Here is a 26,074-nt window from a genome sequence, read left to right as displayed (position 1 = left end):
TTTTTTTTATTTTCAAGAATTTTTCCTAAGGATTATTTACTATACCGAATTTCTTAAAATTTTTCGTTGAATAAAATTTCGTAGAACATTAAAATAGAAAACACATTTAAATCTATTTTGATAACAATACTCAGAAAATATATTAACTTTCTAAAATCTGTATGGGATTTTTATTTTAGAAATTAGTGTTCCCTTTGTTTTTCAAGACAAGATCGTATGTACAGAATCTTCATAAATGATTGCAAGCCACGTGACCAGTAATTTTGCTTGGAACAGTAATTCTATTTCATTCACGTCGACCGATTGGTGATTGGTGTAATTTTTTACTAGATTCTATTCAGCCAATCAGCGATCGCATTATCTTGAGCGTAGACGTAGAGGTTTGTCACTGTCCATTAATCAATCAATCGTTAACATTGGTGACGCTAAAATTTAGGGATTTTTAGTTGACAGTACCAGCTGTGCAATGTTGGTTGCCTAACCTCGGTGGTCACGTGGCTTATAATATAAACATTTATAAAAGCTCTGTATGTATATACATATTTCTTAATCCGTTTTCCTCCAATATTAAAGAAATAGTACATGATACCTTTCAGTTACTTTTCAGTAACTTCAGCTCATTGAATGAACGTGCAAGCAGTCATTTTTTTTAAATATCGCAATTTAATTATTTAAACTTAATTAACCGTTGCTAATGACAGTTCTTCTCGGAGTTCCTTTTAAGTAGAGGAAAAAGGAGGCCTTTTGGAATTAATGGGGCGGATAGAAGTCTCTGAATGCCCACAGTCATTATAACTACTGCATTAGCCTCTAAGTGTCTTAATAAAGATTTTAATATGGCGAGGGATTTGAATAAAGTGACGCTGCACTTTAAATATTACTGCCATTAAATCGACAAACAGATAAAAGTCTTCAATTTCATTAGGGAAGTTTTCCGTTTCGGGTGGGTTTTAAATTCTATCCCAGAATTTAGAACCGTAAGACGCTTTAAAAGTGCCCTGGGATTAACACGAATTAAGATTTTTTTCTTTTTCATTTATAATCTGACGACTCAAGAGTATATAATTTTTTCTGTACAATATTTTTGCTCGCGAAAGTTTCTGGTGAACATTACTAACAAATACGTCACATATTCTTTTAACTGTCTTTTTGATGGTAATTAATTCTAACTTAATTAATTGATATAGATATTATTGTTCAATATACATGGTGATTCATCACATATTCTTTTTATGGTAATTCATTATAACTTAATTGGTATCACATTTTGTAATAAATATTAATAATTATTGATATAGATATTGTTGTTCAATAAACATGGTGATTCACAATTTGTCACACAAATATCAAACTCTAAGTAAGACTGTTGTTGAAAGGAGTCGTACGTGATTGTACTTATATTCACATTTTATAAAGAGAGATGGAATATTTATCTATACAGTCCGTAGTATTGACAAGTTTATTTGTTATTTACAAAGTTATCTACGCCTAGATTGTAATTCAAAAAAAATTCGTAATATAATATCTTCAACCCATTTATTACTGTCATTTTGTTTAACAAACGTTTCACTTTATTTATATTCTTGATAACATTGCTTACGCATAACATTAGTTGTATGTACAAGAAAACTTCTAACTTCTAATAACCGTAGCTATAAGTTTCTTATATTTTTTGATGATTAAAAAATTATTGAAAAAGAAGATTTTGTTTTTGTGATAGAAGCAGGGAAAACATTGAAAAGATGAGGATTGAAGGAAATTAAAAATAGGTACTGCTTTTTTACTATATATTTAATGTTTAAGTGCACTTTTGTAAAATAACCCAAGGAAATTAAACAAAAAAAAGGAGGAAATCTCGACAAGATTTCCTCCAAGCGGACGTTCTTTGAGATGTTCCGAACCCGTAAAAATCACAAAAATCACAGCAAGGCTACCCAAAATATCGAAAATAATTTTTTTTGGCAAACATCTCGCGTTCTATGTATGCATCAGATATCCATTGGGCGCGAGATATTCTCGAAAAACTTTGACCTCAAATATCGAGGACCAGGTTTTGAAAAAAATTGCAAGGGGCCAATATTGTAGATAATTAAATTCTCTATGGATGCACAACGCGAGATATTTGTAAAAAACTTTTACCTTCAATATCTTCTGTAGCCATGATTTTTGCGGATTTGGGTCAGTGCAAGAATTCAACTTGGAGGGAATTTTGTCCAGGCGGAATACTAATTTCATTTCCTAAAAAGTTTTTTTCATTCATCATCGAAATAAACCGCGGCAAAGATCCTCATAAAATATGTTGTTCGACAAAAGACATCAACATTCATTCATTAGTGTCGTTAGTTACGACTATTTCTTGCAGATTAATTCGGATACCATACATGGATACTTATATAAGTAATTTAAATTAGAGGCCTTCAACTAATTCGGCGTTGAAAAATGATTATATACAGTATTCTTTACACGTTTCCTGGTTGTCAGTTTTGAATTTATGTATACCACACCCGATTGTAATTATTTTTTTTCCATTTAAGCAACTATACAGATTATTCGGCTCGCTTGTGATTGTGGAATTAACTACATATTATATATTACCAGAAAATTTTGCGACTAAAAATAAGAGATTAGCTTGATATGAACAACTTTCAACTGTTTCCCTAAATATATTTCCTAAAATTACAATAATAATTTCGAAATTTTAATAAGGGGCAAAATTTTGTCCCAGCTTTTTTGTACACGTGGAACTTTTCTATTGTTCAATTTAAAAATTAAGACTGCCAGCTTTTTTACAGTAAAAATATAGTGCTCTTGTATCATCCCGGTAAGTTATGCCGTTTGAGAATAAAATTGATTTAGTTGTAAGCTATTTGAAATGACTGAAAGTCATAGAAACTGGATTATCGATTATTTCGAAATTCTAGGTATAAAATGATGTATGTATTAAATTTTAATTTATAATATTGAATTAGATTCACGTTTATTGAATTTTGTATCAAAATATGGATTGAATCACATTTATTGAATTTTTAATCACAGAAGTCATCGAAAAAAACCCTTAAGAATGGAGCTTCTTGCAAAAATAGACTTAAGGCAAACCAATTCAATATTTTTCATTCTCCAATTCTGCAAATAAAAACTGTTTTCTCTATTTTGGTAAAAGCTAATTATTTATAAATTTCAAACAGTGTTTTTTTACCTACGTAAATTTTTGACATGGAAGAACACTTTTGAACTACATTTGATAAAATTTGTTGAATTTACTTAAAATAAAGTAAAAATGGGTAATTATTTTTAATAATCAATTTTGAATGTGTTTATAAATATTGTGTTGTCAAAGTATCATTTGTTTTGAAACCGTACTGCATATGGTGTGTATTTTCCTACCTAGGAAAAAAATAAAAAATGAAATAAATTATTGTCTGAAATAGATCAAATAAGATTGTTTATAAAAAAGTAATTCTGCCTAATTCAAAATTTCACACTGAAAAGGGCAGATAAATAAAAAAATATTACCTGCGGGCTACTATATCACACACACTTAACGTTTTCAAAAAAATTAAAAAATACAAATCAACTCAAGTCTTCTCTCGGATAGCGGGAAAAGACAAGAAAATTCAATAGTTAATAGTGCTGTACCGGAAAATTCCGATGATAGTAAATCCACAGACAAACATTTTTTTAGAAGGCTCCTTGGAACCCTTCTACGATTACACCAAAGAAAATATAACACTGAAAAGACTGTTGCATAAATAGAGAATAGGGCACCGTAAAAAATTCCGTACAAACTCAAAAGCTAAAAACCTAAATAAAATAAAATTCACAAATTTAGTTTCACGTATTTTCAGCATGTAACATAACTTTCAAATTAAAAATGATACAACCAGTAGAAATGATACAAGAGTCCTTTTCAGTGTAAAACTGTTCAAACGTTGTAATTTTTTACCGAAACAGAAAATGTAATATTCTAATTACTCACAATATACTGCACCTTGAGACGTCTAAGACTAAAAACTTTTTTAGATTCGTAACATAACGGTAATAGAGTTAAAATTTATTTACAGTAACTATTTTGGGGACGTTTGGAAAAAACTACGTCCTGGCCCTTTTGCAACCTTCTTGGGAGGATTTATCCGCTTATATTTATATAAACTGGTTTTCTAACATTTCAGCATAAATTGCTTTGGAAAAATTCTGATTTTAAAACACGATATATTTGTACTTATACTTGTATTAGACATATTAAAAGATGTCTGCAATGATTGTTAAATTAACTAAAATAATAATTGAATTGTACGGAGAAAATTATACATAAAAAATTGAAATAGGTTATCAAATTGAGGTGATTATGGATCGCGGATTAATTTCAACCTTACGACTGGTGGGAATTGTTCATAAAGGAAATAACTGTAGATTTTAAGGGCCAGGGAGCCCTTCCACTATCAGATCCTTACTTCTCATCAGCCATAAACTGTTTTATGATTCGTTTCCCCCCGAAGCTGCAGACCGCGTAATTAGACAAAGTTTAATTAATCCCGTCAATCAAGGGCTACTGGCCACGTCGAATTGCTTCGATGGATCTCGAATTTAACTTATGTTGAGGGAGCGCCCTGTCTTGGGCGTATTTTCTTTGCTCTCTGGAGCAGCACATCGCCAACTTATCTGCAAACAACTGAAGAATAATATGAATTTAATATTCCGCACCTAAATACATGATATCTTTAGATAATAATTTATCAGTGAAAGTAGCTTTGAACATAAATAGTTGAAATCGGTTTACAATTTTAATAATTTTTATATAATTTATTTAAAAATACTAATTTTTGATTATGCCAAATTACATTTTCAAGTAAATGTCATTATTGTTGTAGTAAATTTGATTTCCGAAAAGAAAATATTCGAATACGTATACCTAACTAAAATTTATGATTGTGCATTGCCAAAGCAGCATAAACAATGTAATTCTGAGACAATATTCTACCCCCTTTATCTTTTGCCATTTTATATACAAAAAGACATGACCAAAATTTCAGGAAATCTTCCTACAATCATTTATTATTTTTAGAAATCCTCTTTTGTGATTACAGTGATTACAATTATTTGCTCAATATTTTTTGTTTTACTCATATTTATTGACTTTGCACACTGGGTAAAGTCAAGATGGTCATAGAATTCAAGCATGTTTGTGTAACAATCAATTGATTTATGAGATTCCTTTGAAATCGCAAGAATTATATGATACAGAAAGAAATAGTTAAAAACGAATTTATTGAAATTCGTAGATCTTCTGAAAGGTGGTCAGCGATAAAAGCTTCAGTTTGCTTTATTTTTATTTCTATACGACCATTTTTGCCAGGTTACAGCCTTTTGAAAATCACCTAAAAAGTTAGGATTCTTTTTTATCCTTTAATTTTTGTGACCAGTTTAGTCAATTTGATATAAACAGAAAAAAAATTCGTTTATAATTTACCTAGTAACTACTAAATAAATAAACAAAAAAATGAAGAAAAAAAACGTATGTCAACTTAAAACGTAAAAGTATGGAAAGATCTGTTTCCGTTCGATAATTTCAAAGATTTGTGCTTCAAAACTCTAATGATCTTTGGTCCAACTCCTAATAATTTTATTTTTCTCAAATAATCAGCTTTTAAGCAACATTGGGGACAAATTGCTTGAGTGAAATAAACATTCAGTGGTTGATGTATTCACAAATATTCATCTAGGTTAAGTATGAAGAGGAAATCAAAGGGTCTGAAATGATAATTTCTCTAAAGAAGATAAATGTTCATCAGCAAAAAAATTCATAATATTTAGCATCGCTTGTTTGTACAACTATGTAGCCAGAGTTAGTTAATGAGTATATTATTATGTATTTATACTTACCAAATTTTATTTTTCCTATGCAAGTCAAATTTGAATTCAACAAAGATTGAAAGATATTTAAAAGTATTTTAAAAAATTGTTGGTAACTTCTGTTATTTTTTTTTCTTTCTTGGTCTAGATTAAGACAGGAAGTATAACAAAAAATATTGTAAAATATAAGGCCAATTTGAAAGATAAAATTTATTTTAATTTAATACATTTCTTTTAAATTTGAAATTAAAAAAATATATATAGGTATACATCTTTTTTACCAATCATTTTATGATGTTGCTTACGTGAGATATTTCAACAACTTTTTCTAAGTAATTATATCTTGACTTTACACTTGGAAACTTCATTTTCTTTGTATTTCATGGTGACCTGTGACTTAAATCACTAGAGAGGTTTGTACCTTTGACATTCAAGGTTTTTTTTAAAGAATTGTTTTCTCATAATAGGCAGTATGAAATTTTCTCGCAGATTAATGAATAGTTGTCACTGTTATCGCATATCGTGGACCTTCGGCTTAATAAGGATTTCGATTCCGGAGCATAAAGTTCTTGCTGCAGAACGGAATTACGCAAACTGACGCCAAAATCACCCTTTACGGTATTTAAGCGTAACGAGCCTTTTAACCGCCTCCTCGGTTTTCTAAACGATCCCGCTCATGAAACCACCCTTCCGCCAAACTAGAGGAAGATTAAGATGTTTTTCTATTACGAATTTATCACTTGACCGGAATGACTTCACTTAGAGCCGGCTGCCTCACGTGGTGATTTACGATGTCCATTTGCAGTTATGGGGATATGGATGGATGAAGCCGAGCAATGAATGGATGAAATTACTACTGCTGCAATCACCTGCCCCTCTCCGCTTGAACGGAGATGCAATTTCTGGTTTAGGTTATTACACGAAAGTTATAACCATGGAGAGTACCAAGAACAGTTACATCTTAAGTGAGGAATCTGAGCAAAATACCAAATTAAAATGAGCGTTGCCTATGGAGAAGAGAAGCCAGTAATTTCAGGTCACAGATTAAGTAATTTGAATGATCACAAAGCTGAACAGTAACACACTACACTACACTGGGAAAACGTTTTTTTGTAAAAGTATATAATATAACGTTGGTAATTTGTAACCAAAGTTGTCTTATGTGAATTTACGAAATATGTAGATGTAAAACCATATTACATAATTAATAATGAGTTTTTGAAAATCTAAGAAAAAATTAACAAAATATTCTAACAAAAATTTGCAGCACATGTAATTTTAACAAAAAAAAAGCATATTATTTGTCAAGAAAAGTAATATAAAGAAAGTGTCTACTTATGTCTATATTATCAACTTCTTTTGCTTCTTTAAATATTTTTTGTGATATTTAACACTTTCCTTTATGATCATTTACATTACATTTTTTGTTTTTGATCGGGATAAATTTTCAAAAAGAATATTTGGTTTAGTTCCAATATTGTTTCCAGATTCTTTGGAAACTTAATTCATTAGGTACAAGAAATGATTAAAATGCAATTTTAACAGCATTGCTGAATGCTTTATTTTTACAATTTCATGTAAATACCAAAAAAAAAATCCCAGTACCGTAGAAACTGGGATCCTATTTTTAAAATATTATTGTTACAATACTGAGTAAATAAGAAATAGTAACATATAAAATCTATAAATATAGCATCTATAATGGTAGCTTCATATTAACCATGTCATCCATTTATCATGCATAGCTACTTTCAAATCAAAACAAAGGGTTTTTGATTATTTCTTTTATTACTTATTTATGAACCCTAACTTAATTTTTGTACACATTTGACCCTATGAAATTCTTCCTATTAATATTTTACTTGTCTCTTTTATCTTAAAACCTCTGTTTAATTGTAAATATAACAACGATTTTTGGTTTCATATTACATACCTATTTCTCAAAACTTACCGAACTAATCATTTCCCTTAATTCTTAAGGATCTAGTCATAGAACCAAATGAGATATTTGGTGTTCACAATCTAACGTCCTGTACAAAGTTACATATAAGAAGTATGTTAATAGTTACCTGCAAAATATACAGTGATTTTAGCAAAAAATTTGTGGGATATCATTTACGTATTTAAAAAAGATGTATTATGGACTTAGGTATCGGATATCCACTTGGATAATCAAAGCATACGTTTTATGGATGTTTACTTTATGAATATCTATTTGAGATTTTCAAAAGGGTCGCACATATACGTGCTAAGATTATTTCTTTCACAAAATTAAAGTTTCTTTGTAGTTACCTACACCTATTTAAATATTAATTTGTACTTAACATTCTATTTTTTAGAGGTCATAATGCTGATAATACTTTAAGAAAAATGAACACTGAAAAATAAAGCGGTAATTAAAGAATATATGTGTGACCCTTTTCGAGATCTCAATTTTTTATTTCGACTTTTTTTTCGTCACGAAAGCTGCCACTGAATTTAACGTAAGCTTTTTGCTAATTTGTTGGATATTTAATTTCATGATATTTATTTTATAATTCATACGAAATCAAAGATTGGTAATTCCAATTCTTTTCTAATTAATACATTTCCCTACGTCCAATTGCAGTTGCGGTTATATCTATGCAAATTCTGATAATCTAAATTAGAAATTCATTCCCAGTTCGCTGGAACAATTATTGTCGAAATTAAAAAAGGCATTTGCATTTTTTTAATTGCGACCCCTATGACAAAGGCCATAAAAAAGGTAAAGAGGTCATTTATATCTTTCATGGAAAAGTGTTCTCGCCAGGTCTCCGGAGATTGAAGAATAGCCGTACTGAACGAAAACCTAATTAAAGAGTGGGTGCAGTGCAGACGCTGCTGAACAGTTCCTATGGGAATTACTGCTAAATAACGTTTTTACCGTTCTATATAGCGTTAATTAGGAAAGGAAGCTGACAGAGCGATTCATAAGAAATATCTATACAAAATGTGGCCTATTTGTTATTCTTTATCTTTTCTGTCTGTATCTAATTAAATTAGCTTTCAATTTGTGCTAAATACAGATTTTATCTTGATATTTTAAAATTCATTCCTTTGAAAGTTAAAATTTTTTTACTGTGTTCCACACTGACTCATGTTTGTAATGACGTGAGAAGGACGAAGAATGATCAAACCGGTCTTACTAAACCTGAGAAAGTAGACTAAAATATCTTTAATGACAACCCAAATATGTATTATTACGTATGCAATAAGCATATGATTATTGCATATATACTCCTGTAATTCGACGTTTATTTTTATACAGAGTTATTCGATCATAATGTCATTAATTTTAACCACGTATTCGGAAGGCCTAATAAAGACAGAAAATCGAAAAAAAATTTTCTCGACCTTTTAAAAAATTAAAAAATAAGCAAATTACCCCTTAACTCCCATTAATTCGGCGCCCTACTTCGCGACACGGAACACGCCGGCGGACTATAGAGCGTTCGAAGGTTGAAGCGAAACAGCTGATTTCCTTAGTCGTCTAGAATTTTGCAATTTGTTTCAAAATCAAAATACACCGAGTCCTAAAACTTTATGAAGAAAGTGCTATGGACGAGTGAGTGGGTGTTTTTTTTAGCTGCACTGTCATTTTAAATAAGTAGGCACCATACTCTGAGAAGCAAAAAATCATACAATAAGGTATACATAGATACTACAAACTGAATAATTAATTGAACATAATACTAAAAACTCGTACTCAATTATATAGGTACGTAGTGAATACGTTAACAATATTAAAAATACTAAATTGTATAACGAAACATTCAAAAACAATTATTATCCTTTTTTATTTTTTTGTAATCACGTATTCGTACTCTATTCATTTTTCTCTATCATCCCTTAAAATGAATGACTGAATCACCCTATATATATATGGATATTCGATCATTACTTGTGATTATTGAGGGTGGTATTTCTGAGAAAATGTATCCTACATATTTTATTCAAGAACGAATCATATTTGAATTATTACTTTTTAAATTGCGTTAGCATTACTAAGGACTTGAATAATACTAAAGCAAAGAATTTCAATACCCTGTACATTGAATAAGCGTTTCAGACATAAATTTTACAGGACTTTCACTTATTTTGGCCACCAGAATTTCAAGTCAATTTGGTCAATTAATTCGTAACAATCCAAGTAAAATTGAAATATTGAGTTTCAGAAGACGGTGATTAATATACTACAAATTAAATATTGCATGAAGGTTCTTCAAAAAATCAGTGTAGACGATTAAGAAAAGAAAAAGTATTAATTTCCATTCATCATATTTTTTTTATAAAATGTAATATAAATTTGGTAGAAGTTAGTAACAATATTTGATTATAAAAGGTCAATAGATTTTATTACTTTGATTCAACATACGAGTAGATATCAAGTTACCTTAAAAATATATAGTGTTTCAGAATGATGTGCAAATCTTTTAATTAGATGTTTAAAAAGTAATTTTGGGGAGGGAGTACTTCCAATACATATCAAAAATGACTATCGTTTTTGGTAACTGTTATACTAATTATGTGTATCTAATCGGCAAGGAAAAATAATTTATTTTTTTGCTCGTAAACCATTAAGTATACGAAAAAATGGGAAGAGTAAAAAAGTTTTTGAATGAAATGTAGTATTAAAATCAATTTTTCTTGTTGGAATTGGCTAACGTAGAAAAGGTTGTGAGAACTAAAATCAATTCATTTCATTCAAACACAAACCAGAAAAAAACACTACCAAAAAAATACCATTTAACTAGTTGTTAACGTGTACCAAAATTCAAATTTCTAAGTTTAACCGCTTTCGTGAAAATAAATAAAAGCTAATTTTTTCGGCCAGTTTGAGATTTGAATATTTTCTCAGGAGGGCTCAAATAAAAAAAAATATATTGGAAGTACCCTCTCTAAAATCACTTTCTAAACACCTCCATAAAATATTTGCACATCATTATGAAACACCCTGTTATAAATATATGAAGTTAGTAAACTGGCTCTATACAGGGTGTCCAACCACGAACTCCATCGATGGATATCTGGGAAACCGCTCGAACGATTTTTTTGAAATTGTAATGGTGTGATAAGGACCGTGGGACCTACCAAGCTAAAGTATTTTCAAGGTGATCGTACTTCCGGTTACACCGGAAGTCGGTAATAACTTTCTTATTTTAAATGGAACCCCCTGTATACTATTGCATTTTTGGAAAAAGCGTCTATTTTTGAGTTGAAAACAAATAGCATACTCCATTAGGATTGACCGTTTCCGAGATATTTTGATTTTTAAGCAAAAATTGACAGATGCAGACTGTCAGTAAAATTTAGTTTTCCCGGAAACAGGTTTATTTTTTTGTGAACATTGGACATTTTGTAGAGCAAGACCTAATTTATTGAGTTTGATATGAAATTTTTCCAGTTTTTATACAGGGTGGTCAAAAAAAATTTATCGAATATGAAGTTCAGAAAATGTGGAACACTCAAAATTTTTAAATGGAGACCCCTAATTTGTTTTAACGTATTCGGATTCTGCACTAAAATTAAGTGTAACTTTGTTAAAGTTTCCCTATACCTAAACCCAGTGGTTTTCATTTTATTTGCGAATAATCATTTCCCATTTCTTAAAATGATGTTTCCATTTGTTTCGCACATTTTAGGTTAGCCGTGACAGGTAAGTAACAGTCAACATGACAACTCTCACAGGTTTTTAATAGTCAAATCTTTCAAAAAAGATTTTTGTTTCAACAATGCAATTCTGAGATCCATTATCCACCGTCATTTCCATTTTTTTTTCTTTCGGCATGTATAGTAGCGTCGGAAAATGCAAGTTTAAAACGGTTGTGTGATTGTGTGATTAAAAAAACGTTTAATAAGTTACTTATGTTTAAAAACATTGGGTTTATGTAAATATAAGCAGCATTTTCATTTCAATTCTAGACCACACAAATGAACGGAGATAGTTACATTCCCAAGCTAGGATAAAAGCTATAATTATTATAGTAAGGGTTTACAGGGAAAACAATTATACGGGTCGACCCTATTAGGGATGATAATATCGCAGATTTGACCACACTCTAAAGAGATTCATGCTGAACAGGGATTTAATGCGTCACCATAATTAAATGTTAGGCCCGGGTTTCACCAAAGATTAAGTAGGCTAGATTTGAACGGCCCCTGTTGATGTCTCTGTATCTTCAGACCGTATGTGTGCTATCAAAAATTTAGGATAGATTCATATATGAAGTAATTTTTTCAAAGTTAAGGTTTGAGATCACATAAAAAAATCCTTTCTAAATATAAAATATTTCAAGAACTATATATTCCATACCTAACCTATACATATTTCATCTTATCCTTAAAAATAATTGAAATTAATTGAATTTTTATTTTGGTAGCAGGTACAGTCATTTGATATTTGTTCCAATTTGTTCTTAAGATATTGTTTTGAATTAAATATAATTTATATGATCACTTGTTGGTACAATTTTATATGTATACAGGGTGTTTGTAAATAAGTACGAAATATTTTAGGATTTAGGCCGAAGTTATTTTGTGAAAAAAATTCATATAAACGTATGTCGAAATGTGCTTCATTTTCCGAGATACAGAGTGTTTAAATTTTAATGTTTTATTTATTTTTATTAATTATGTCAAAGAATTTTAAAGATATTGACTCGAAATTTGATGGTTGTATTTTATTTAGAAAAATTGACAGCAACCTACTAGATAATGTATCAATAGAAATTAAAAATACACAACTTGCAGTAAAATATGTTTTATTTTTTCCTCAAAAAACGGTGCATCCTACGAAAAAAATTAAGAGACCGATTTCATTCAGAATTGATGGCGGATTTCTAAAAAAATATCAAAACGGGAAAAAGTCAATGGCGTACGATTTTTTTTATTAAACAAATGTTGTGGTATTCTCGCACGAACGCCACTGGTGCAAGTACAATATTCGGATCCCCCAAAAAATGCACATTTATCCCTCCAAACCGTTTTTCAAATTTCGAGTCAATACCTTTAAAACTCTTTGGAATAATTAAGAAAAATAAATAAAAAATTAAAATTTAAACAATCTTTTTTTCACAAAATAACTTCAGCAACACACCCCACCCCCATCCCCCCTAAAATATTTCGCACTTATTTACAAACACCCAGTATACAGCAAGTTTTTTGAAATTTAGAAAGTGAAATATTTTTCACAAATGTTTAAAGCACGATGATTTTTCGGGTTGTTATGTTTAGGCCTGATGTTCATTTCGGCTGTTGTTTCTGTTTATAAGGCTGCTATAGACGGAACCTCTCCTCAGACAGTACTTGTCCGCGAGGTTGAGCGGGACTATCGCTCTTTACCCATAGAATGCTTTTGACCTCACCACCATTCTTATGGCGTCGGTATCGTGATGCGCGCATCCAGGTCTGCGAAGTGCGAACTACAGTTGTGGAAGTGTGGTAGAAGGTTTTGCTTACGTTGCCGATGACGTCAGTACCGCCGCACGCGCCTATACTCCTGAAGAATGGAGTTGAGGGTGTGGCTTCGAATACGCCTCCTGGTTGCCTCTTTTTGAGAACAAACGTCGGGATGAGGGCAGAATGTGAGATATATCACTGTGTAGGCCTGATATAGATATATGCTATGGTACCGATAATAATAATATTGTAATGCGCAGTCGCGGAGTCGTGCATAGTGATACTGGGGAGTTCTGTAATTGGTATTTATATCTACTGTATCCACATCCCGTTCCAGTGCATGGCTTATAGTCATTAGTCCGTGTCGTTCTAGTCCTTAATTTTTGTGGATGAGTTTCCAAGTTGAAGTTCTAACTCCTCGTCTAGATTGAAGTTATTTGAATTCTTCTGGGTTTCTATCACTTCGTTGAAGTGTTTTGGTCTAAAATTTTCTTAACATAATTCTGGTAATAGTTACGTCTATCACGTGTCCTGTATCTGCCATATGGTCGACGACTGCTGATTTTTTCAAGTTGTTATTCCTGAACTGACATTTGTGCCCCTTTAAGCTTGTACTGACGTGTCTTATAGTTTGTCCAATACCTTTCCACATATACACGGAATACTTATATACCGGAGTTTTAGAGTAGATGGTCTTGAGAAAGGCTGTTGGAGTGTTGTAGACAGTATTAATTTTGTTTCCTTAAGCTTAAGATGTCTTCTCGAATGTTTCTATATAGATATTGCAAAAGCTGGGAGCAACAGTGAACCCATAGCAACTCCTTCAGTTTGTTCGCATAACTAATTCTGTAAGGAGAAGAAGGTCCATCTTCGATGAAGTTCTTCCAAAGCTTCTTTAATTGGCATGTTTGTGGATAACGACATCATGTCAAAACTCATTAAAATTATCACCCAGGGCCTAGTTAGGTTCCCTTGATCTTGTCAATAATATATCCATCGTTTTTGACATACAGCGTTCCGTGTTTTCCACTAAGTCTTTAATTTATGACACGTCCCGAATGAATTCAATGCTAGTTGAGGTATAGCCCATAAAGTACTTGCTTCCCTCAATGTCATCAGTTCTTGTATCATTTGCATACCTAGATTTCTGATATCGAAGAACATTGACTTCATTTGATATGATTTTTTTTGGAAAAAATTTTTTAATTAGTTTAATTATGTTTAAAATAGAGTAAAAAACACCCTGTATCTTTGAAACAAAAGCTGTAACACCCTGTATCTCAAAAACGACGCATTCATATGAATTTTCTGGTTTTTTTTTTGGATTTCGGCTTGCTTTTAAATTTTTAACATCTTATATAGCTCAAAGTAACTTTTATTTGTGAGCTGTTCCAAAAGGAATGAAGCACATTACATATTTTTTGTTCAGAACAAAATATTCCCTCCAATTCTACTCTACATTAAGGCAACAAACATGGGTCGCCATTTTCTGCTATTATTCCTTGGCGCTGCTGAGCGCTGTATTTAATTTAATGCCCGAGGGACACCAAACGACATACGGAGCCGGTTATAACGTATAAATATGGCACTAATTCACGGCGAACTGTTTCTAATATCTCCGGTCTGTCTCCGGCGCTCGCCCGGGGCCAGTCTCGTAAATTCCGAGTTATCCTGCGTCGCCTTTCGTCCTCCGCGCCATTTGGTCGCGACAGATTTATTAGAGGCATGAATTTCATCATAGAGGCGTGCATTTTGGTGATGTATTTTTTGCAAGGACTTAATAGAAATCATATTTGTATTTATGGTTGATGTATTAAAGGATAATGCATCCCGTATGCATTCTTTGTTATAGATGGATTCAATGTTTTTTTTCTCTTTGATAAGAAGTATTTTGAGAGTAGGTACTAATCAACATCAAGATGAAAGTATTTTCTGTTCAGAAAACAAGTAAAATGCAGAATATGAAATGTGCATGAAATATTTATAGATGGAAGGCCTTTTTTAAATGAGTTCGTACTAATTTTAAAACTAACGAAAAGGTTACACACTATACTTATTGAACATTTTTTCTTTCATAGTTTCGGATAATTTTTTAGCTATGTCAGCTAAAAAAAAAGAAAAAAAGATATTCAAGCAATTTACTAAAATACGAAGCCTCACTCTCCTACTCTGGGTTATATGTCAGCAAAATTTTCACCTAAAAACCTCATTACATACTACCGAGAGATCCAGAATGATTGAAGCGTTTGGGGAACGCAACCTGTTTCTAACACCATATTTAGCATATAAAAATCTGCGGTATTGACAGAGACAGGCACAGGCTGCCATCTCCAAACACTTCAATCATTCTGGATCTCTCTGTATTATAAAACTTGACCAAACTCTTTTTGTTCGCGAAATGCGCAGATCAAAAAGAAAGTCACTGCTTGATGTTTACACAAAAAATGAGCTCCGGTGCTAGTCTGGTAATGTGTTGGCAATGCGCATCTGAATTTTCTTCAAAAGAAATACCATAGCTCCAAAACTGTACTTTTTAATAGATAGTTATAAGACGAAACTACTTATTGTTGCAAAATATCCTTTTTAATTTCTAAAATTCTTTATAATTTTGGCGAAAAAAATCAACAAAGTAATTTTCTCCTAAACATTTTCTAAAAGCGATCTATCGGATTCAGCTTACAAATCGTACTGTATCTGTTTATATCTACCTATTTGGATCTCATCATTTGTTTAAATGTTAAATGCAATTGTAACATTTATGAGAAGTTGAGGAAATCCGATTCCAAAATTTGTTCTTAATTGAATATAGGTATCTTCCAAAAGTATTTATTTTTAAAACGTTACAATTCAAGATTATGTTGATATAATTAGGTACCTATATATATTATCAATTATTTTTGTTATTATTTTTATTTATATCATTTCCTTAAGGGTCCCATATTCTTTAAATAGTGTTTTCCGCAAAGACAAATAATTTCAAACATTTAATAACTGAATAATTTAAAGCTTATCAAATAATAGGAATGTTATGTCAGGCCACCTGAGTATTCTCAAAGACGCCGCAGTAAAACGAATAAACAGGTGCAAAAAACGATCAAACCATCAAGGTTTTAGGTACTGAAATCTACGAAAATACTAACTTTTTTATATATAATTCCACATGTAAACATTCTTATAACCTTTACTTGCTTAGTCCTACATATAAAATTGTTTACTTTTATTTATAAGTACATGAAAATAATTCTTAAAATGTGGGGTTAGAATAACAGCAAACGCAAGTTTTACAAACACTTTTTTTTAGTTATTATTTTATTTGAGTAAATTTAAATAGTAACAATGAATAAACAAAACATCAAGGATTTTATTTTTGTGCTTTTGTTCTACAAGTTTTACTTTTAAAGATTTCAGTACCTAAAAACGCCAGAAATTTCACTATTTCTCGGCCAGGAATATGGCCACCTTAACTAATGTCACATTCAATCTCTTTTACTGTCCTGATCCATATTCTCTGGAAATGGAACTCTTGACTCTTGGCGCAGATTTTGAGACCTATAAAAAAAACTCGACGGCAAAAAAAAAAAAGCTCTTGGACTAGTAAGGGGGATGAAGAAAATATTGAAAAAACATAATGAAACATAACATCTAATATTTTTTACGGTTTGCTATAACAGGCACTTTGATCCATTTTAATTATTACAGCAGCATTTTAAAACGTCCCAGTTGTGTTTTTTTAATTTATAAATTTATTATAGCCATGGAATTAGACCCCTCGTCTACGCTTATGCTATGACGTGTCTCAGGACGGGTTAAATCAAGTCCGTTTACACCCACTAAAAAAGCATTTCCCTATTCCCTACCAAGTGCAAGACAGAGATAAAATATAGATCGACGTTCAGTGTAACTCAGTCTATACACGATTATAGATCCTACCGATGTGCATGGCGAGCGGCACAAAGATAAATAATATTGAACCGCATAGAAATCATTTTATATTTTATACGCATTATGGTAATAGTGTTTTTATATTATGTATTGGTCACTCTTTATAATTTCGGCCGCCGAGTATAAGTACTAAATTGCCACTACATAGAGGAAACAAATACTGCAATTTATCTGCGCAAAGGCTGCTTGCTTTCCTCGATCGGGTAGAAATTATTATTTTAAAACAAAATAATAAATTAATTTTTAGTATAAACTTAGCAACTCGACAACAAAATAGCGCGGCACTGTGCATCATGGCGAGATTGATGCCATTCAAATTCTTGTTTGTAATGTAAACATTCGGCTTGAACTCTGAATTCAGTTTACCAAAATTGGTAACTAACAGTAATTAAACAGTAATTATTAATCGTAAATACTGACATCATAAGTATTTTTAGGAAGTGGTCTATACATGCATTTCACACGTTTATCGGGATTTTGGATATTTTTATATTTTCATCGTCGTTTTGCCTGGAAATTTTCGTGAACTTTAGTAATTTGTGAAAATGTTTACCTAAATTTGTTTTGTCTAGAAGGAAGGAAGTTGTCATTCAAACCTTGTAAATTAATTTCTAAAATCTATTTTTAGCTAAAATTTTAGGGCAAGCCTTCGATTACCACCACTACTCCTACTACCACTAGCAGCACCACTATCCCTCGTATCACCTCGAATACATCTACCACCTCTACTCCTACTACCACCATTACCATCACTACTACCAACTAAAGTTTAAGGAAGAAGAGACACGTTGTTTATTCTGAAAAAAAATTTTCATGTCGCGAAAAGTGCTTTTTCCAGTGACAACGCATCGCCAAATTCAAATACCTCCCACCAAAAATTTACTCAATCAATGCTCTCAGAGTCATTATTACACAATCTGATTATATCTAACTGTGACATAGGTATTCTACATATTTCAATTTTTTGCGATTTACAGGTTTTATTTGAGGGTGCGAAGGAGCAAAGACATCCATTTTGCATGTAATGCGTCTAAATCACTCAAATTTGGAGATTACGGACATAAATTATTCACATACACATGTAATAATTATAACTGTTTTAAGTACGACACATATAATTTTGTTTTGAATTTTATTTTGAATACTAATTGTCATAGGATTATAAAAATATAAACATTTAAATTCAGTATGTTTCACACTGTTTCACAGGGTATACAGTGACGTGATTCCTCTTGTTCAAACAAAAAAACAAGAGTAACGATTTTTCCTAAAATTATTTCCGAGGGCTTTAGGATTCTTTAAAGATTGGACATGAAACAAAATATTGGATCAATCACTCAAGAACCACTGAAGATAGAGAACAAATGAAAAAATCCAATTACTTGGAATAATTATTCAAATCTCAAAGAAAATTCTCTGTTATGTTGATTGTCCTTCTTTTTGGCAGTTGAGACTCCTCAGGCCTCCTTTAACTCCGACGCTGTTGGTTAATTACATGTAGATAGCTACATTTGAAAGAACTGCCCTGTACCAAGTCTATATCTTCAGTCATTCTTGCAAAATCAATTAAAAACTATTTTCATATCAAATTTATATGAATTGTACAAATCATTTTTGAAAAAGTTGTTAATCTTGTTCTTTTAATTTAGTTTGTCAAGGGGAATTAGCCCTTTTATTACATTTCAGTAGTTTAAATAAAAATTTAAGAAGTATAGTCTGTAATTCAACAGGTTTTTCTTTATATTTTCAGTGTGAAGAGACAATGTCTACGGGGGACATTTGTGTTTTTGCATCGAGAGCTGGACCAAACACCTGCTGGCATCCTGCCTGCTTCACGTGTAGCGTTTGCAGAGAATTGCTAGTGGATCTCATCTACTTCTACAAAGAAGGTCGCCTCTACTGTGGTAGGCATCATGCAGAAACAATTAAACCAAGATGCTCTGCATGTGACGAGGTAATATCATCACATCTAATGGTAATATATAAATCATAAATAACAATAATAAAGAATATCAAAAATATTTCAGTTGTTGACATTTTGGATTTATATCTTTTAATTTTATAATAAACACCAACTTTTAAATCCAAACAAATAATAAACTAAATTTTTAGACTGGTACTTTTGCAGATCCTGGTACTGCAGAGTATTAACATTTCATTTACATTTTTACAAAACATAAATTTTATTTACATGCATGTAGTGTGTCAATTGAAGTAAATAATATTTTCTATTCCAGATCATCCTTGCTGATGAGTGTACAGAAGCCGAAGGTCGGGCGTGGCATATGAAGCACTTTGCTTGTTCTGAATGCGAGAGACAACTCGGGGGTCAACGATATATAATGCGCGAGGGCCGGCCATATTGCCTTCACTGTTTTGATGCCATGTTTGCTGAATACTGTGATTCCTGTGGTGAACCAATTGGAGTAGATCAAGGTCAGATGTCACACGAGGGTCAACACTGGCATGCCACCGAGAACTGTTTCTGCTGCCATACTTGCCATACATCACTACTGGGCAGGCCGTTTTTGCCTAGAAGGGGTGCAATTTATTGCTCAATTGCTTGCAGCAAAGGAGAACCGCCTACACCAAGTGACAGTTCTGGACCAAATACAAGGGTTCCTCGGCAACAACCCAGGAACAGACCACCCCGTATGCCATCCCCCAACGAGTCAAGTACTCCTCCTGCATCGCCTTCTCTCAGACGACAGATCCCACCTCGATCTCCCACAATGTCTTCCCCTTCTTCACCACCTGGTGTAGTTCATGCCAGCCAGTATGTAACCAGGTCTCCTACAACTATGAGGTCACCTAAAATGGGAAGAAGAGCGTTACAGAGGTCGCCAAAACCGACGTCAATACCTAGCACTCCAACACTATCTGACAATGGCACAAACTTCCAAAATGAACCTTCAAATGAAGAAATAACAGCTAGAACTATGCCGGCTGCTTCACCTAGTTGTCGAGGACTAGACAGAGTATTGCTAGAAAGAAATTTAGAGCGACTATTAACAGAAAGAAGTGGCCAAGGTCATTCGCCAGACTTAGAAAAGCTTTTACTTGCGCGAGATAGAAGTCGGGAACCATTACATTTAGCCGATCTAAGCTTGGACGACTGGCCTGCAAAAAACCCTTCAGAATACAAACAAGACAATGAAACTAAACCAAACAATAGTACTGAAGCAAAAGACAATAATAATAAATCTAGTTTGGAACAACCACAACATGCTTCGTCTATGCCTGAATTAGCCATACCTGGTTCGAGTGAAAGCACTGGAAACTCGACAACACCTGGATCGCCCAGTAAAAGAGGACGAGGGCTGTTAAGTGTGAGATTTCAAGGTGATAATGAAGCTTTCGAAGCGGATGAAGGAGATAATGCTAGTATAGAAGCAGCAAAAAGGTTTCCGAGAAGTAGAAGCTATTCAGGACGGTCAAGACACATAGATACTTTAGAAAGGCGAAATAAACCTGTTAAGACACCTTCTGAATCACATGTTACAGAAGCGCGTACTAAACACAGTAGAGAAAAGGAAGATGATGAAGAGAGTTACTGTTCTACATGTTCATCTAGTTCATCTAGTGACGATTTGGATTACCAGTTACCTCCAAGGAGGGCGTATGGTGGAGTAAGAATTTCTTATGTTCCTAATGATGCTCTTGCCATTGCCAGAAGAAGACAAGCTACCATACAGAAATCACCCAGCAAAAAAGGGATGATTGATGAAAAAGACAAAAATTGTGTCATATCTTGATTTTATTTTAAAGATAACTTGTTGCCTTCCAATTTATAAACAGTTTGCCAAAAAATAAGTAAATGTAATGCAATATATTCAGGGTATGTATTTTCGACTATAAGATTAATAATTTGCCTTGAAATAATGTACTGTTAGGACTAATTTTCTCTGTAGTGTGTTGCTGTGTTTTTTTATGTATTTTTATTATTATTATTATTCCCACATTAACAATGCATAGTGGCAACAGCCCTTTCTGTAAATCCTAAAAAATATAATTTTTTTTGCCATTGTCGCACAGTAAACCCATCATGTCATTTTTATAATCCAACATTTCAACCATTTGACTTAGCTTGGAAATTTTCAACTTTTTGTCATGAACTGAGTGAAATTTGGTTCGGAAGTCCACCAAAGTAAGAATAAAGACGATACCAAGTTCACAATTGCAGACAGCATTTAAATAAAAAGAGGTTTTACTACCTCTTCAATCAAAGTGACACCATTACTACTGTGCGTTGCTGATGTGTGATATTTTAAAAATTGAGAGCAACAAACTTTTAAGCAATACACTGCTACGTTAAAATTATATCTTATGCTGATCTAAAAATCATGTGGTAAATAACTAGTGTTTAATAGCATTTTGTACAAATTAGGTTTCCTAATGTCAAACTTTTTGTATCTACAATATGTGTAGACTGTAGCTATTGTACAATAATATTTATTAATATTAATATAACTCTTGTTTTTAATTTTGTATATTGTAAATAATTTGGTTTTTAATAAATGTAATTAAAGAAATGTGTTTTTATTTTCAACAAAGAAGTAATCAAAACATTTTATTACATGTACAGGGTGATTCATTATATTTTGACCCCCGCTTTAACTTTTTTGTGTTAAGAGATAAAAAAATGTGAAATATAAAAGTTGCACGAGTTTTTATGAATTTTTCGAAAATGATAATGGAAAAACAAATGAAGTCCAAACAAAATGGCCGCAGATGTTAACTTTGTTAAGTTATTTTAATTAAATAATAATACAAACTGTCAAATAATAACAATGTTGTCATGACATTACCTGTCACTATCACGGCCTACCATGTAACATTGTCCATGAGTAATTAGGCATCTCACAGCCTAATTAGTGATATTTAGTTAAAATACCTATACGCATTTTGGACCATATCAATGTCTGATCTGTCAAAATATATTATAACTAAATCTGTAAATCCTTACGTAATTGGAAAAAGGCAGAAATGCCTGAAAAAGGTTTAACAATTCCAAGATGTCTTATTTTCTTAATAAAAAACCTTCTTTTCCTTTTTTAATAGTATCTCGCCTATTGTTAACGATGGACCCAACAAACCCTACATGACTGTGCTCGACAGGGAATGTTCTATCCAAATATGTAAAAACATACAAGGTGTTTCATTTAACTTAACACAGTTAACATCCGCGGCCATTTTATTTGGATTTCATTTGTTTTTCTATTATCATTTCCGAAAAATTCACAAAAACTCGTGCAACTTTTATATATCACATTTTTTTATAACTCTCAAAACAAAAAAGTTAAAGGGGGGGTCAAAATATAGTGTATGACCCTGTACATATCGAGGGCGTCATATCAGAAGGGCGTACAAACCAAATCTGAAATTTTACAGTCATACGCCTTTCTGATATTATAGTGTTGCAAAATTTGTTCATACGCCTAAGTAAACTGCGTTAGAATAGAGGGTTGATGTTTATGAATATATACACTCTTCTGATATATTAAGCTATTAAGCGAATTGATTAAATGAGGTCATACACCCTAAAAACTTAAAACCGACTATAGTGGCTCTTACGCCCTTCTGATACGACGCCCTCGATATGCAATCTAATTGATTTGGTTTTATTTTATTGAAATTTGTCCATTAAAACACATCACATTAAAATGTATTAAATAATCAAAAAGACTTAGCTGAAGATATTTACTAGTTAGTTTGCCCGATTAAAAAAAGGCTTTGTTGGAAGTCTCCAAACAAAGTACCATCGAAAGGGTGTAATATAAATTACCTATAATTGAGAAAAGAGTATCCTATTTCTTTACAACACCAGGTCCAGACTACACCTTCTTAAAAGCAAACTAAAGTGGGCCGAGATGGACAGAGATCGACCATCACAAAACTCCAATCAGCGCCTAGTTGCGTTGAGTTTAGTGCACTATTAGAAAATTACGCAATAACCGAATTTATCGGAGAGGAGGCGACATTTATTAACGAAAGCTTTTGAGAAGGACCAAATACCAAACTCACACTGGTCATGAAAAATCTGTTTGTCGTGTTGAAAGATGAGTTTCACCATCTTTTCCTCTAGAATTACCCCCAATATATTGCCTGTGGTGCTGGGACTCTTGTCTCCTGCTTGTTGGTAAAGGCGCAAACATCCATGTTGATGCTTGCTTGGAGTGATATTGTTGACTTCAAAAGTGGTGCAGGCAGTATATGGTTCTGCGGAGCATCCCACTGGATTCGGCAGATTTTTACAGCATGGCACTACTGTACGTAGTCTGAGATTTGTCGTCATAGGTGGCCCATATGATGCAAACTCTGAAGTAGGGATGACCTTCCGTATCTTCCATCTTGGTATTATTATTGGTATCCTGTAAGTGGCGTGAAATGTCTCCTTGTTGTTTTGGGGTTCAATTATGTTGATGGCCTACCATCTTAGAATGTCTCGTCGAATACGAAGTGATCTCTGTTGGGCTTGTAGAGTAGTTTCAAAATGTCATGAGCCGCGAAATGCGCGAAAGACGTGGCGTATCCACATAATTCTTCTAATAAGCACGTTGTGAAAACATTGACTCAGAATTAGACCACGTGCCTCATTACAACCAGAAATTAACTAAGGCGCTCGGGCATCAATAAAGTCAACTGGCGAACGTTCGTTATATATATTTTTATTGCTTAAATTAAAATAATAAAGAATTTTATTATGATATTTGTAATCGGAGCAAAGGCTTGTTTACGCTACGAGGGCTTGAGATAGACTGTAAATAAAGGATGTAATGTTTTTAGACGTAGAATAATTTAGGCGACAGTCGGAATTATGTTTCTGCGCATATCATCAAGGTCAAAGCTCATAAGATTTCAACAACAACTCTATCAACTCTACTTGTACAAATCATGGGAAGCCATCGGGTGGTTTGTCTGGACTCATACAGGCGGCAACATACTAGATTCGTTGACCATATCATTTGAATAGGGTACTGTTGCGTTATGGCACAGAAAGTTCACAAGTGGTTCTCGTTTTCCTTGATGCGACAGTACTCCACTTAAGAGTAATATACTTTCAAAAACATAGATAAGGGCATTCTCCTAGGCTCATCATGGACGTCTTTATCAGCAAAGGAGACTGCAATGTTGATTAACTGTGATTCGAGTTGTGGAACCCAATATATGGTTATTCAATTTGTTTTGGTTGCATATATGCAACGACGCTGGTAGTCGAACAGAACATCCTCTTGGGCCAGGAACTGGGCGCCTAGAATAATTTCTTCATTCAACTTTGGAATGATGTGAAATAGCATTTTGAACTCTCGATCACTGGTGTAGAATATGGCCTGGACAATATCATGAGATTTGACGGCTTGCTCCCCATAAGCCAGAATATAGGAATATGCTTGCTTGTCATGGAAAGACAAATTATTGGTTCAGATGAAATTTCATGTCACCCTAGAATCGATTAAGGTCTTGAAATGTTCGTCATGTAGCTGAACTGTGATCTGTAATAAATTATGGGTCATTCTTGTCGTGGAAATAGGGCACCTCTGGCATGGATTCGTAATAGCACTTTCCTAGAAGTCCAAGAACAAGTTGTCCTTTGAAATGGTTCTACTTCATTCTACTTCACCGTAGTTGACTACAGATTTATTGAGACTATTGATGAGAGCAGCTTTTTGCCTCACGTCTCTTATTTTATATTTGTTCTTCCTTGGGTTATTTTGGTTTAGTTTGCCCCTTTTTGCTCTATTAAATTTAACCATGAGCATTTTTCTGTTTTTTACTTACAGTTTGAGTGATTCTGGAGATAGAACCGTCGATGGGTCCTGTAGTTTTGATTTGATGGCTCCTAATCCCTTTTTCCACTTACACTGATTCTACAAGCACTGGGAGGGGAAGTGTATTTGCAGACATAATTTGTAGGAATATCTTGGTCACTGTGGTTGGGCCTTAATTTTCACCATGGCAGTGAGGTTTGATGGTGGAATTGATTAGCCTCTGTTGTGCTGGTGGATGCTGTGGAATCCTGAGTGCTGAATAGGATTGTAGCACAAGCTGAGGCATCAGGTCTTTTCTGGTACCCGTCTCGCATGTCATACCTTCGGACATCCCTCAGGCCTGTTTCAATTTTGCCTGTAATTTGGAATAGGTCTTTGTAGAAAGTGAGGTTACTGATATAGAGTCAAGCTCCTAGTTTGGACTCTAACTTTGTATAAACAAGTATATTCATAAGAGGATGGCATAGGTGATGCGGAACGGAATTTGCGGAATAACACAATTGCACAATCACCTTATTCCACATGATGACTAGAACTACTGGCTGAAGACCCTTATAACTTGATGTGCAATCTGCTCTGAAGAATTATACCCATCCAGGAACATGTTCTCTAACTCACGGTAGCTATTCACCACATAGATGTTATCATCAAATCAGTGCCATGTCTGAGCACTATAAGCTGTTGCTGAAAAATGTCAATCCATATTCCAAATCTAGAAACCACTCTGGGTCCTCTTAGTCTGGACTCTTGTATAGAAGGTGTCTGCCTGCACCTCTCCATCTCGTTTGCTAACCATCTCAATGCTAACAGAGCAGCAATCATGGCATCAGCCATTCTTACAATTAAGGCGTCTGCATTTAGAGTGGGTACATGTTTTTCAGACTTTGTGGATTCGACACTGAATGGGAACTTTGAGCTTGTTTTAATTTTTCTAGAGAAATTTAACTCAAATTTCCTTTTTTATAACATTATGTTATTTATTGAAATTTTTATATTTAATTAACAATAAATATGAGCATAAATACTTCTGTAAAGCAAAATAAAGATTTGGAATGTACAAATGTACTGTTATTATTGAACTGGACATTATGTTG

At 32.9% G+C, this 26,074-nt stretch overlaps 1 protein-coding gene across 1 annotated transcript in view; it reads left to right on the top strand.

Annotated features, from left to right (window-relative positions):
- The window catches only part of LOC108910710 (protein prickle-like), an 87,320-nt gene extending 65,674 nt beyond the window's left edge, over window positions 1-21,646 (top strand). The window contains exons 3-4 of the mRNA XM_018715410.1: window positions 18,962-19,165; window positions 19,449-21,646. Of these exons, the coding sequence (XP_018570926.1) occupies window positions 18,962-19,165; window positions 19,449-20,966 (1,722 nt within the window). The 3' untranslated portion in view covers window positions 20,967-21,646. The remainder of the gene's footprint in view (window positions 1-18,961; window positions 19,166-19,448) is intronic.
- The last annotated feature ends 4,428 nt before the right edge of the window (window positions 21,647-26,074 follow it).

The sequence above is a fragment of the Anoplophora glabripennis genome, unplaced genomic scaffold (assembly GCF_000390285.2).
Source record: "Anoplophora glabripennis isolate ALB-LARVAE unplaced genomic scaffold, Agla_2.0 scaffold404, whole genome shotgun sequence".
NCBI classification, from domain to species: domain Eukaryota; kingdom Metazoa; phylum Arthropoda; class Insecta; order Coleoptera; family Cerambycidae; genus Anoplophora; species Anoplophora glabripennis.
The sequence above is the reverse complement of the archived record's forward strand: the minus strand, read 5'-3'. Positions and strand labels throughout refer to the sequence as shown.